Genomic DNA, 15,122 nt, shown 5'->3' with positions numbered 1-15,122 from the left:
AACATATTTCCAAATTTATCATGTTATTCAAGAAAAATCAGATCCAAAGAGAAAACAATCATGAGAAAGAAAAAAATAATAAGCTAACAAACAACAACATCAAAAGGTGAAAATACTATGCTTCCATCCATATTCAGTTTCTATAGTTCTCTCTCTGGATGCAGATGATATTTTCCATCCCAAGTCTTTTGGAATTGCTTTGAAACAGTGCATTGTTAATCCATCACAGCTGATCATCACATACTCTTGGTTCTGTTCATCTCAGCATCAGTTCATATAGATCTTTCTAGGCTCTTCTGAAATCAGCGTGCTCATCATTTCTTATAGGATAATTATATTCCATTACATTTATATACTATAACTTATTCAGCTATTCCCCAAATGATGGAAGTCCATTCAATTTCCACTTCTTTGTTACTATAAAAAGAGACACTATAAACATTTTTGAACACATGGGTTTTCTTCTTTTACAATCTCTTTGGGATGTAGACTCAGTAGAAATCAGAGTGCACAGTTTTATAGCCCTTTGGGAATAATTACAATTTATTCTCTAGAATGGTTGGATCATTTCACAATTCTACTAACAAGGCATTCGTTTCCCAGTTTTCCCACATTCTTTCGAATATTTATCATTATCTTTTCCTGTCATCTTAACCAATCAAAGAAGTGTGAAGTAATGCCTAAATCCTTTCTACTCCAAAAGGCAACTGGGTATTTTTTCCAGGTATCTGATGAGCAATCTCTATGTATTTTCCACCAAGCTACTAGCTGAGTTCCATTTAATATATTTCAATTCAATAAGCATGAATTGAGTGTCTCCACTTAGCAGGCATTGATCTATATGTAGTGGACACAAAGACAAAAACTACTAATTTGTCCCTTCAGGAATCTTACATTCTACTGGGGGAAAACATCACATGCAGATAAATAAATACAAAATATATGTAACGTAAATATAAAGTAATTTTGAAGGGAGGAGCTCTAACAATTGATAGGGAGAAAGCACTTGACTTGTATCTTAAAGGAAACTATTGGTTCTAAGAAACAGAAGTGAAAAGGGTGAATATTGATGGCATGATAGATAACCTGTGCAAAGTCATTGAAGAAGGGAAGCAAGTAGGCCAGTTAGGCTGGAATGCACATCAAATTAGGAAGAAAAATATGAAATTAGTCTTTAAAGATAGATAGGAGCCTGTGTTTATTGTGAATGACTACATACTAAACAGAGGAACTGATATTATTCTGAAGTAAATCAAAAGCCATTTAAAGTACTTGAGTAGAGGAGTAGAAGAAGATATGGTCAAACTCTATTTTAGGAATATTAATATGATAATCATGTGGATGATAAATTGGAATGGAAAGAACTTATGAATAGAAAACTGTAAAAGGGGGAAGATTAGTAAAAATCAGCAGTTTTTTTGTTATAGTTTGTGAAAGATATAACTGTTATCTTTGTTTCTGGAAACTCTGTTCAGAGATTGACTACAGATAATTATAGAATTAAAGAATTGAATTCATCCACATTAAAAGTTTTAATAATAATAGTTATATTTATACTTCACTTTACCATTATTGTATGCTTCTCATAATTAATTGTTTGAGTCACAGATATCATGGTACATAGGCTATCTATTAAGGTGTTATTGTCCTCGTTTTACAGATGAAGGAGTTGAGTTGTAGATGGATTAAGTGACTTGCCCAAGATAGTAATAAGTTAATAAATAAGAATCATAACTAACAGGGCCAAAATTTAAAACCTGCTCTTCAGAGTACAAATCTATTGCTTTCTCTACTATATAGATTATGTTCTCCATTTATAATATATCACTTAAACCCTACTTGAAACTTTGATGACTAGGAAATCATACTTGTAACTCCTAGAACTAAGCCATCCTGTCTATTATATTTTTCTTTCCTTGAATTCTACTTTTCTAAAGCCTAGCATATATATTATTGAGTTTGATTGTCATATCTATCACAAACACTACAATGACACAGTCACTTCTATTCAAGTTCCTTGTTATTTCCACTTAATTATGCAGTTCTTCTTAATTGAGAATCAGATACAGAGAGAAAATGCTTTCACTGTTTCCAGATTAAATTAATACCAAGAAAAGTAAAAACAAAATCTTGTTAGTGTTCAGTAATGTTTCAGACCTCATTTCAGATTTTGTTGACAAAAAGACTAAAATGGTTTGCCATTTTATTCTTCAGCTCATTTTACAGATGATAAAAATGAGGCAAACAGACTTAAATGATTTGCCTAGGATCATTCAGTTAGAAAGTATCTGAGGCCAAATTTGAATTCATAATTAATCTTATTGACTCTAGATCCAGCACTTTATCCACTTATATCACCTAGTTGTATCATGTAATATCTTCACATTTTAGCAGAGAGAACTCTAAAATATGTCTAAATCATTAAAATCTTCCATCACAATAATATACTAGAATGATGCTAATTAGCAATTTATTTATTTCTTCTATCTGAATTAGGTTTATAGGATATTAGTATAATGATATTTAGCTTATCCCTTCTTTAGTCTTAATGTAGTCCATTATGAAATCTCTTCAAGTTTGTAGATTTTCACATTTTGCTACCTTCTTGATATGCTATGAGGTTTGTGGTCCCTTCTATTGTATTCCTTTTGAGCAAGCTGACCCTTTCCATGCTGTATTTCAGTAATGAGCTGAATCTCATCAAGTCTTATTGATTCCTAATAATTTTTAGTTACTTTAAGTTAAAATCTGGAACTTTAGAAGTTATATTTGATCAATTTATTCCTTTTCTATTCTAAGTCCTCTTCAATAATCAACCAGTTTCAGGTCAAATGTAGTCTATGGTCAAGAGCTTATCCCTTGATTATATTAAATTCCTTTATTGATTCCATATTGATCTGAAGAATTAGTCCAACTATGATATGATGTCACTACTTAATATGAATATAGAATGCATTTTACTTTCAACCAGATTTGGGAGACCATGAGAGTTCAAGTGAATAGACTGGAATAAATACATTTGAAATATTGATACCAACCTAAAATTATGCCTCATGAAAAGCATTAACTAGGTTTTACTTCTTAAATGGAAAAAAAAATGGACAAACCAGTTCATTTGAAGGAAAGATAAATACTAATTCTGTTAAAACATTGCCCAATAAATTAAAAAGGGCATTTTAAAAGTAGAATTTAATTTATAAGTGAATTAGTCCATCTCTAAAATTTATTATATAAATATTATTGTTATAAAATTTATTCCCTTTTTTCCTAATGTAATCAGATTCATTAACTGTTACAATATAACAAATTGTCTACTGAAAATAAACAAATGAATGAATGAATTTATGAAAAATGAAGAAAAAGCATTATACAACTGTTTACTATATACAAGATAATGTAATCACTGAGGGTTCAAATATAAAAGCCAAATAGTCCCCAAATTCAGAGCTCGAATTTTAATAAAGAAGTTAACATATGTAGGGAAATGGTGGCAAGAGAAAGGTGCTTTGTTCTGGAAAGTCACAGTGATAGTGAGTGAAACCAGAGAGCACTGGATTGACAAAGCCTTAGCAGTACTGATTTGATTACTGTTCATAAACCAAGAAGTAGGAGGCAGAGCTTGCAGCTTGTGGGAGGTATACACCAGGGCAAAAGATTAAAGGATGATCAGGGTGAATAACTGTATGGCATATGAAGAAGCATCGTCTGGTTTGGGGCCAGCTGTATATAATGGACTATGTAATTTGGTTCTTCTAACAAAATAGTTCAACCCTGGAGTTGAAAAATTCTTCTGTGTCATGGACTTTGGAGGCCCAGATACAAATGGAATTTCAATGAATTGATCTATATTTTTTGGTGAATCCAGAGAGAGACAGAAAGAGAGAGAGAGAGAGAGAGAGAGAGAGAGAGAGAGAGAGAGAGAGAGAGAGAGAGAGAAGAAGAAGAAGAAGAAGAAGAAGAAGAAGAAGAAGAAGAAAAGAAGAAGAAGAAGAAGAAGAAGAAGAAGAAGAAGAAGAAGAAGAAGAAGAAGAAGAAGAAGAAGAAGAAGAAGAGAGACAGAGAAGGAGGAGAGGAAAGGAGGGAAAAAGAGGAGGGAGAGAAAGTTGAACAATATGTGTTTGCTTGTGTTTTGTATGTCATACTGCATGATCAGCTTCATACTGATTCACTGTACTTTATATCTTTCCCTAATCTGACTCTGCACTGTGTGGTCTTTACATATAACCCAGAACTGAGAGAGAGCCAGGAAGTTAACTACTAAGAATTTTTTGTTTGGGGTACCAACAAATGAAGTCCTTCTACATTCTGAACTATGATGCTCAATTTACACAATCTCAATAATGTCCAAGAATTCTGGTTAGTCCAGTCTACAGTTCAATGGGACATTATGTTCAGAAAGTCCTTCCATTTTCTGAACAGTCCTTCTACCCAGGGTTAATTTAAAAAAATTATAATTATTTCTCTAAATTAACAATATCTAGTATTAATATGGTGCTTTAAATTTGGTAAAGTTCTGTATATGTGTTATCTCATTTGATCCGCAAAATAAATGTTAAGTACTATTCTTATTCCCCTTTTATAGAAGGAGAAACTGAGGCCAAACTAAGTAATTTGCTCAAGGTCACATAGCTAATAAGAATCTGAATTCAGATTTCTGATTCCAAGTCCAACAGTATCTATTGTAACATGTAATCTTTGAACTGAGGTATAACAAGAATTTTAAATTTAAGTATCTTAAGTAGACTTTTTATTTCAATTTGAAAGTTAGCTAAACATGTTTTATTAGTATCATAAATTGCTAGGAAAATTTTTGTAGACCTGAATATGAGGACTGGTAGAGATTTTGTCAGTTTTTTTTTTTTTTAAATCTGGATTAGGATTACTGTTTCTTCATGGGACATCACTTTGAGTATAATTGCTAAAACAGAGGAAATATAAATACACTTAAAATGTTCAAAAGAATCTATCTATACTTAGAACAAGTCTTAGGAAATTTTAATGCATTCTTGTAATTAAGGGACCAGCTCTTCAATGCTTATTTCCATCCTAATAACAAATACTTACATAATGTTAAAAGTAATTATTCCCTCCTTAAATGTTAACATTAGAGGACCTGGGCTCAAATGCTAGCTTTGTCACATGTATAACTTTTAGTTAGTCACTTAAGCTCTCTAAAATGATTAGATTAGACTAGATAACTTCTCAAATTCCTAGACAACTCTAAATGTGCTCTATTAATTTTGCAAATCTAGAAATAGTACCTCATGTCCATTTGGACATACATTTTAAATGCCTCTATGATTATACTATGTAAAGAACAACTTTTAAGGGTAAAAATTCTTTCATGTTGTCAACAAGTATTCTGCTTCATCTCTATCACAATCATCATCATTATAACTATCTTAATGGGCAAATATTTAGTGAATATGCACTATGTATCCAACATCATGATATATTTTTGGGGATACAGATAGATAAAACATGCATTCCCTCCTTAAAAGACATATTCTAGTAGGTAGATAGTAGAAATACATAAAAATATATTTATATATGGATGTCATACTAAATATATATGTTTGTTTTATATATAAATCATATTATATATATATATATATATCATATTGAATATGAAGTAAGATATTCATTTATCCATTAGCCTTAATTATCAAGCAAATATGCAAGCATATTTAGTATTTTTCTATTGCCAATTTATATATAAAATTACTATCTCTATCTCCAACACGTAAATATTTAATGATTTGATTATAGAATCATCTGAAACAAGAGATAATAAATTTCTGGGAAAAGGGTATGATATCTGGCATAAGCCAATACTCAGAAAGTCTAGAGAAAGTTATTTTTTCTCTTGGTTAAAGGTACTGGAGAAGTTTGCCATTTTCTTCTCCAGCTCATTTTATAGATGAGGAAACTAGATAAAAAAGATGAGGAAACTAGATTCCTTAGTTTAGGCAGAGAACTTTGAAGAAGGATCTTAAATATTTCAGCAAAGAAAAAGATGATAAACTTCTTTATGGGAAAGGATTTTACTTTGCACATATCGGTGATATATATGTATGTGTATATACATATGTATATTATAGATATATGTATATACACATGCACATATACACATACATATATATGTATGTATTTGTATAAATATATACTGTGTATATACATGTATGCATTCATATAACTATATGCTAAGTGAATTATTGAATAAAAGAAAAATAGAGATAATTGGAGTAAATGTTGGGGACTCTATATAAAATAAGTGACATAAGTAAAGATTAGGAGCAAATACATGCTCAGCAAATTTGATATATGATAACTAGGCTAACTTAGCTTGAATAGAATATTTGAGGGGGGGGATACTGAGCCATGAAAAATAAAATTGGAGAGACAAGTAAAAGCCATATATTAAAAATAGATTACTTGAAAAAAGTATATCTAAATGTTTGTGAATGCTAATCAAAAAGTGAATGATAACTGGATGTTATATTCCAGTGTCAAAGTTAACAGAATATAAATCTTAGAGGAAAAAAAAATCTTAGAGAAAAAACAAAAAACAAAAAACAAAAAAACACCATTGGTGTGGTACAATGGAAGGAGTGATGGATTTGGAGTCAAGGGACTTATATTTGCCTCCTGGTCCTACTCCTTACTAATTATATAATTTTTGGCAAATCTCTTAATTTGTATGAGTTTTTGTTTCCTGATCTGTAAGATGAATGGATGGGAAAAATCAAGATTCTGTTAGTTACTTTTTATCTACAGGACATTTTCCTTACCTTTCCTCAACAAATTCAGTGCTTAATTCACACTTTCTCACCTCCCCAGATCTTGCCTTTATGTTAGATGAATAAACATAGATACTGACATTCTCTCAAACATGCTAACCTCATTGTTCCTTGACTTACTTATTTCTCAACACTTAATCTCCTTTGCTAAGCAGCTAGGTGGCACATTGGAGTTTAGAACCTGTAATCAGGAAGACTCCTCATGAACCAAATCTAGGCAAGTTACTTAAGCTCTTTGTCCTAGTTTCCTCATCTGTCAAATCAGCTGGGAAAGGAATAGGCGAATCACTTTAGTATTTTTGACAAGAAAACCCCAAATGGGGTCACAGAATTTTGTAACCAATTTATTTAGCAGTCATCTCTATGGCAATAACTCACATCTCCTGACCTTCAAACATAGTGCCAACAGCCTATTGGGCATCTTAATGTCCAATCAAGTCTCATAGACAACTTAAATTCATCATGTCAAAAAATGAACTCATAATTCTTCTTCCCAAACCCTCCCCTCTTTCTAACTTTTCTATTTTAGTTAAGGTTACTACCACCTTTCAAGTCACACAGGCTAATAACTATACCCCCTCACTGTCTCCTCTCCAAACATGTCCAGCCTATTTTAAAGTCCTATCAATTTTACCCTTGTGAACTTTTAAATATACTCCTTAATTCCTTTGATACTGCTATTGCACTGATGCAGGTCCTTATTATCTCATACTTGGATGACAACTAACAGTTTTCTTATTGGTCTCACAGCTTAAATCTCTTCTCATTGCATTGTACCTTCCACTCAGCTACCAGAAATATTTGTAGCTATCAGAAGTATTTGTAAGGTAATTTCTGATCACATCATCCCCTCTACCTCGTTCAATAAATTAAATTAATATATGGCCTGCAGGGATCCTTATGTATAGATTAATTGCTGCCATTTTTATTTGTGTTTGCTACTTCTGTCCTATAAGAAACCTTTCTTGATCCTGTAATATTAGTGGCTCCTCTCTGATTTTTTTCTAATTATTCTGCATGTCCTTAAATTAGACTATGAGAGTGTGAACTTCAGAGTTAGTTGGTTGCCTTTCTTTGTATTCCTCTTCCCCTGACTCAGCACTCTGACTGCCACCTAGTAGGAACTTAATAAATACTTACTGACTTAACAGGATGATTTCTTAACCCTTCAGATTTTTTGAGTGTTAGGGATAACAACTCAAATTTGCATAGCACACAAGGCTTCTAGAAGCCTTTTAATCATGTGAAGTTCATAACATGAACATTATTATCTCCACTTTAGTTCATCACTTCTAATTCCATCACTGTGAGATTAACTCGAGTTTTGACCTAAAATATCCCTCAGGCTCCTCTCCCTTCTCTTTGAAAGACTGGAGGATATAATACAAAACCCTTACCAATTCCTTTATAGATGGTGGAAACTGGAATTTTTGGCTCATTGCATTCTGCATCTGCTGCTGTGGCTGGTTTCAATTTGACAGAACAAGATGCATCTATGTCGAGTACCTCTGATCTCCCCAGACACTTTCATCACCCTACTTTAGACTGTGAACTTCTTGAGGACAAGGATTGTTTACTGGATAATAAATGTTTATTGGATTGGAAGCTGAAGGCTAAAGAGGCTCTCATTTAACTGAAGTCATCAGAATAGTAAACACTGGATATGGTATTCTTCTTCAGGTCAAATGCTCTTCCTCCCTACTCCTACCTCTGTCCCTCATCTCCAATATTGCAAATATTGCAAAAATTTGATGTAACAAATGATTTGTAATTTTATCAGTCTAGGGAAGTCCCAGGTGAGGAATCTCCTACCAATGCTAGCTAGCACTTTCTCTGCAAATCATAGTTTTAAAGAGTTGTATAGAACACTGAAAGATTAAGTGACTTAAAGCTAACATACATTAGAGGCAGGCTTTGAAACAAGTTTTCCTACCTTCAAGAATACCTCCCTCTCTACTACACCACATTCAACATTTTAGTTTGTAGTTTTAAAATATACAGTTTAATGTAGTACAAAGAGATCTGATCTGGATTCAGGAAAGCCTGATAATTGCTAAATTATTGATAATTGATCAATGAAAATGGTTCTTCTTTGAAGGCAATGGTATAGTGCATAGAAGGCTGGGCATGGTATTTGGAAGTTCTGACTGGAAATCTAGCCTTAGATGTTTATGAGCTGTGTGACCCTGGGCAAACCACTTTGCCTTTCCCTTTGTTTTTTTTTTTTTTGTTTGTTTGTTTGTTTGTTTTGTTTGTTTGTTTGTTTGTTTTTACTATAAAATGAAGCTAAACAGTTATTGTAAAGATTAAATGAGGTATTATCTTTAAAATTTTTAGGACAGTGCCTGGCATATAGTAAATACTATATAAATGTATATCCACTTCCTTTCTTCCCTCTTAAGCTACATTTTCCAACAGCATATTTTAAATTGGACACTTTGGAGAACTATTTTAGCTTTTTTGCGCTATTAGATAATCATTTATCACATTGTTGCCCATTAACCTAGTAGCTCAAAAGAGTTAATAAATATAACCAAAATATAGGCAATAGTTTAGGGCCTAAAAAAAAAATCTCCCTTCATTTTAAGGAAAAATGCTGTGATTAAAGACTCTAATATTTTAGAACAATATTCTATATAAAACCAATTTATGAATTACCTTGGAATAAAAATCAATATAAGACAAGCTATGACCTTGAAACCAAGTTAATTGAAAATATTCTAAAACAATCATTAAACATTTATTAAATATTTACTATCTCTCAGGCACTATGGTAAGTATTTGAGGATATCAAAAAAGAAAAAAGAGGGGGGGAGTGGAATGCAAAGTTAGTCCTTATGCTCAAGAAACTTACATCACCTTTATCTGCTTTTAAACTGAAATTTTAAAAAAAGATGTGTGTGTGTGTTGGAAAGGACGTGCTTCTGCATCAGTGCAAATCATACTTACTGTAGACTTGTAACTGTCCACGGAAAGAATTTCTTCCACGTGAATTTTCAGCTCTACATTCATATATGCCTGCATCGTCCAGTTGCACATTTGGTATTTCCAATACTCCTTGAGATTTCCGCAGACGTGCTTTGCTTGGAATATAGCCATTAACTTTCATCCATGAGATTGTTGGAACAGGGCTGAAACAGTAAGTGAGAATACTGTTAACACACTTTCCACTATTAGAAACATAGATTCTCTTATCTGGTAATTTAAGCACCTAATAGGCTAAGTGGTAATAAAACATAATCACAATTAAGGTCCATGTGCTGGTTGATATACTTCCCTTTCCATTTGGAACATCTAATACAGGGCGATAGTATAAGGGGAAAATCTCCTTTTTCTTCATATTTGTGAAAAATGCTTAATTTATAACACACACACACACAGACACATAACACACACACACACACACACACACACACACTCCACAGTAGTTCAGGATAACTTGAGTAGCACTATCTGGATACTATCATATATTCTTGATCATCTTTCCCACTTTTGAGAAATAGCAGAAGAATTTTTCCTTTCATGTGTTTATGATGAATTAAACATCTAAAGTAGCCTTGCCCCATTTGAACATCTTACCACAGAATGTGAGATGTGGAAGGGACCTTGGAAATCATCTGAGCCAATCTCTTCATTTTAGAGTGGAAGAAATGGAGCTCAGAAAGATATCCAGGGGTAGAGGAGATAAGACTAAAAAATGTGTTGAAACATTCTCTATCCTGCTCCAGAAACCTCTTGACCCTGAAGTTTCATTGATCCTTAAACTTGTAACATTGAAAGGCTCCCCTTGCCATATGGCCTCTCCTTTTGATTGATTGTTTTTCTTTAGGACCACCATTTAAAGATGGATGCTCAGGCCTTCATTTTCCTCCCTACTATACTCCTGACTCAATGTACTATGCTCTCTGCTGGATACCATTATTTTTTCTTCTTTCTCTACTTCAGAGTTTCTTTTTGTGTGCTTTTTCCCTGTTAGAATGTGAGTTTCCTGACAATAGGGACTGACTTTCTTTTTGCTAGTATTTGTATTCCCAAGGATTAGCAAAGTTACTAGTAATAGTAAATGTTTGATAAATGTTCATTGTATTCTGTAAAAACAGGTTATTTAGGTATATGTGCAGAGGCGAAAGTAGTTCCAACTGATTCTACTGGTGTAGGAGAAAAACTTAAGTATAAGAGATCAGATCTCAGGCTGGTAAGACACTGAAATTGCAGATTATAAGAAGATAGATAGATAGATAGACTGTGATCCCCATGCTGTTGCTACCCTTATTTTTGTATCATTGCATAAAATTTGAGATCACCCTACTTAGGCTAGGTACTTTATCAGGTGAGAACATGTCTCAGTGAATCCACTAGAAGCATGAATAAAGTCTTGAAAATCATTTAATTAATCAATTTAAAAGCATTTCTAATAGGCATTCCAGGAATTCTATTCAGATTGTTAGAGAAACTTGGCCATATTTTGTGACTTTAAGAAATGGATTATTTTAAAAGCTTAATAGGAGAAGCCTTCAGTAAAGCAATATGAAAAGGAATTGATTGGGAAAGGGATGAAAATATTTCATCTTCTGCCCCTGACAAGAGAACTTTGGGAACTTGAGAGGATTTAAGGCTTTTTCTTGAGAGATTTGGACTTTTTAATTGTCATAATAGTATTGTTTCTGGGACAACAGCAAACAGGGAAGTGTTGACATTGGACATGGTAAGGAGAGGCAGATTTAAGCCTCTATAAGGAACCCAGCAGAAAAGTTGCACTTGAAAATTCCAGCCAAAGGACCTTTACCAGCTGTTAATCTTTTGAAGCATGTACTTTCTAAGCTTTAATATTTTTGTCCCTAAATTTGATGAATAATAATGTAGAATGTTTCACAGATGTTAGGGGGAGCTGTTTTGTACCAACTATCATACTGTAGTAAAATCTTTTTCTAAAAGTCTGGTTTACTAATTGATATCAACATAGGAAGGAAAGCTCACTGATGGGGGCTTCTGAACTATACTAGTAGTACTAGAAAAGACTCCCATGAGGGGAAATGTAGCAGCTACCTTCTGAAGACTCTTATCAATGCCTGTGGAGCAAAAGAGTAGCTCCAGAGTATATAATAGCATCTGGAAGGGATTTCAGAGTCCATTGGGTCCACACTAGACTTAAGAGAGTTATTTGTTAGAAAGTGAAATATTTGAAACACTGCTTCTAGGGTTAGCATTCTATTGCACCACATTCATTTTCTGATAATAAATATAACATACCACTACCCATATACTCTCTGATAATAAATCACATTTATATATAATAGTTCTTTAAGTTTTTTAAAGTAGTTTTTAACACAAGGACCCTGTGAAATAGGCAGTTCAAATATTATTATCATTTTTTATTTTATACTCAAGGAAAACTAGTTTCTAAGAGGTTAAGTGATTGATTCATAAACACACTTCTCTATTGGTAACAAATTTAGTGCTTGTTCCACTGTACCAGTGCCTAAATCTCTACCATAGACTGGGGCAGAGTGATCTCTCCTGGGTCGTACTAAATCCTTCAAGTTGTCTTGTTTCTGTGTCTAAAAGTATTATCTTTGGCATTATTATTACATAAGCTACTTCCTTTCAATTAATGGGCTGGTTACAATGATTTTTACTTCAGTCAATGAATCAACAAGCTTTTATTAAGTACTGTTCAAGGCAATGATATAATGATGGCGATATAAATAGACCAATATAATGAGTAAAATAATCTTTACTGTCAAGGAACATATATTCTAATGGAGGAGACATCTATAATGTGAAGGCATACACAAAATAAATATGAGGAGAATAAATAAAAATACAAATCAAGTAGTTAACTATAAGGTTGTTTGGGGAAGACCCTACAAGCTTGGGGGGAAAAGCTACAAGTATTTATTCAGATTTTTTCACTCATAATTGATTTCCAATTTTTCCCAAAGATGACACTTAGCAAATTATTAAATTTTACATTTGTTTCAAATTCATTCATAGTATTTTGTTAACCTTCATAATATTTACAGGTAATGGAGTTATGTCAGTTTTATATAACAGAATGTGTTTTTATGAATATTTGTGTGTATCAAGTCCTATTTTCCATGGGCTTAAATTTTTTTGTCAGATGCATACTTCTTTGCTCTACTATTTGGTCTAGGAAAAAGATCATTGAATTGAGGAATCAATACCAAGGTTCAGATATGAACTTTGAGACTGTCTCTAGCTACAAAATAAAGGTTCTGAACTAGATGACTTCCAAGGTCTATACTAATTCTGATATTCTACTATCACTGCTGACGTACACATACACAGATATATATGTGTGTGTGTATGTGTACATATACATATATTTAAAATACAGTACATATCACATAGTAAATATTTAAAGCAGTCTTTATATAAATCATTTTATAGGTGAAATATTTGAAATTGCAATAACATCTGTTTTTTTGTATAGATTTTTTATTCAATTTCTTAACCTAATTGACATCCAAGCATTTTAAGAAATAAAACACCAAAACTGAGATTGTCTTTTTTTTTTTATTGAACTTTACTTTTTAAACCATCTATACTTCAATTTTTTATTTGGAGACTTGGATTGTGAATCTTTTATTAAATACTTTATCAATGCTATCAGTGTAGATGCAAACCAAGAATAGCTAAGTCAAGTCAAATGGTAGAATATGTCCTGGTAGCTTGATTCACAAGGCAAAACAATACACCTCACTTAGATATTCCTCCAACTTCTAGGAGAAAAGAAAAATAAATCCAATTCCTAATAAGTGAATCTGTTTAGGATTAGCATAATTACTTCATTCCTTTTCTTCTTAGTCTTTCATTCAATTACCCAGAAAACAAAACAAAACAAAAAGATGAAGATAAAAATGTATAGTGGGCCCCAAACAAGAAAAGATTAGATTTGAATATGTATATATAATAAAGGCAGAAATTTTAAAATTAAATATAGAAAGGATGGGACAGTTTTATGTAGAAGTTTTTTTTGTTTTGTTTTGTTTTGTTTTGCTTTCTCCCACTTATTCAGTTTCAGATGCCAGCAAAGAAATATTGAAGTTTGAGGAAAGAACAAAAGTGGGAGAGGTCTCAATTCCTGATGGCATTCTTTGGCTTATGGGAAGTCAACCTCTTGCTGAATTGGTGAAGTTGGTCAAATGGATTCTGATCAGGGAGTTACAAGAATTTTCTAATCCTTAATCATAAAAGCTCTATGTAGTATAGAGATGCTGTCATTTGATGAGCAGGAAGTTAATTTTTTAAATAGACAAAGTTTCAGAATAATTGTTAGTCACTGACTGTTTTGTGTTCTAAGAGCATATTCTCTGGGACTGAAGTTTTTTCTTTTGGAGAGAGCAAACCCATCATAGCCAATACTCTAAATACTAAAGGATTATCTTTACTAGGAGAGGGGAATGATAATAACAACTACAATTAGCTCGTATTGACATAGTCTTATAAAGTTTGCAAAATGTTATGTATGTATCATCTCATTTTATCTTTGTAACAACCTTGGGAAATAATTGCTATTATTACCTCTCTTTTATAGCCAGAAAACTGATGCTCAGAGGTCGTTATTTGCCCATCCACAGTTAGGAAGTGTCTGAGGCTGGAATAGAATTCAGGTCTTCCATCACTTCAGGTCCTGCACTCTATTCACTGTGTGGCACTACTCAGAATACTTAATGTAAAACCTATTAGGAGCATGGCCCAGTGGATGTAATAAGATCACTGCATTTTGTCAGCAGACCTGCTGTTTTCAAGACATGCATTGCTACTCCCTCCTGCATCCAGGTATATTTCTTGGTTGTACATATTACCTATATTTGTTCCTTATCACATATATATCTAGAACCCCAGACCTAAAGTGATGAGTTCTTTCATTCCCCGCACTTTTCCATTTCCCCATTCCCCTTTTCTCCCCCATCATCTCTCATTCATGAGTTCATCTATTCCCCCCCTCTCCCCCCAATTAAGTGGAACCACAATTTTTGGCTTGGATGGTGATGTTCCTTCAGGAACTCAATGCCATTCTTTTTACCCATAGGCTAGGCAGAAAAAAACCAGGGCTGTATTCCCTTAGTTTCTCCCTCATTCAGGTTTTACAAGATCACATCCTTCTTCCACATGGGCAGGAGCCACCTTTTCTCCCTCTACTTACAATCCCTATTTGACTTTCAGGAAGACCATTTTTACCAAACCTTTCAGGAGGACAGATGAGTATGTGATTGAAGAGAGGTGATAATCCAATGATTGGGAACAATGGAATGGGTGGTGAAATGAAAGAAGCCTCATCATGTTAAATCTAGGAAC

General features: G+C 33.0%; 1 protein-coding gene across 1 annotated transcript in view; it reads right to left on the bottom strand.

The window, feature by feature from the left end:
• Positions 1-15,122, bottom strand: part of CNTN5 (contactin 5) — an 853,760-nt gene that overhangs the window by 298,671 nt on the left and 539,967 nt on the right. The window contains exon 7 of the mRNA XM_051986848.1: positions 9,750-9,931. Within this exon, the coding sequence (XP_051842808.1) occupies positions 9,750-9,931 (182 nt within the window). The remainder of the gene's footprint in view (positions 1-9,749; positions 9,932-15,122) is intronic.

Source organism: Antechinus flavipes, chromosome 3 (genome assembly GCF_016432865.1).
Source record: "Antechinus flavipes isolate AdamAnt ecotype Samford, QLD, Australia chromosome 3, AdamAnt_v2, whole genome shotgun sequence".
NCBI lineage: Eukaryota > Metazoa > Chordata > Mammalia > Dasyuromorphia > Dasyuridae > Antechinus > Antechinus flavipes.
This window is presented reverse-complemented; position numbering and strand designations above follow the sequence as displayed.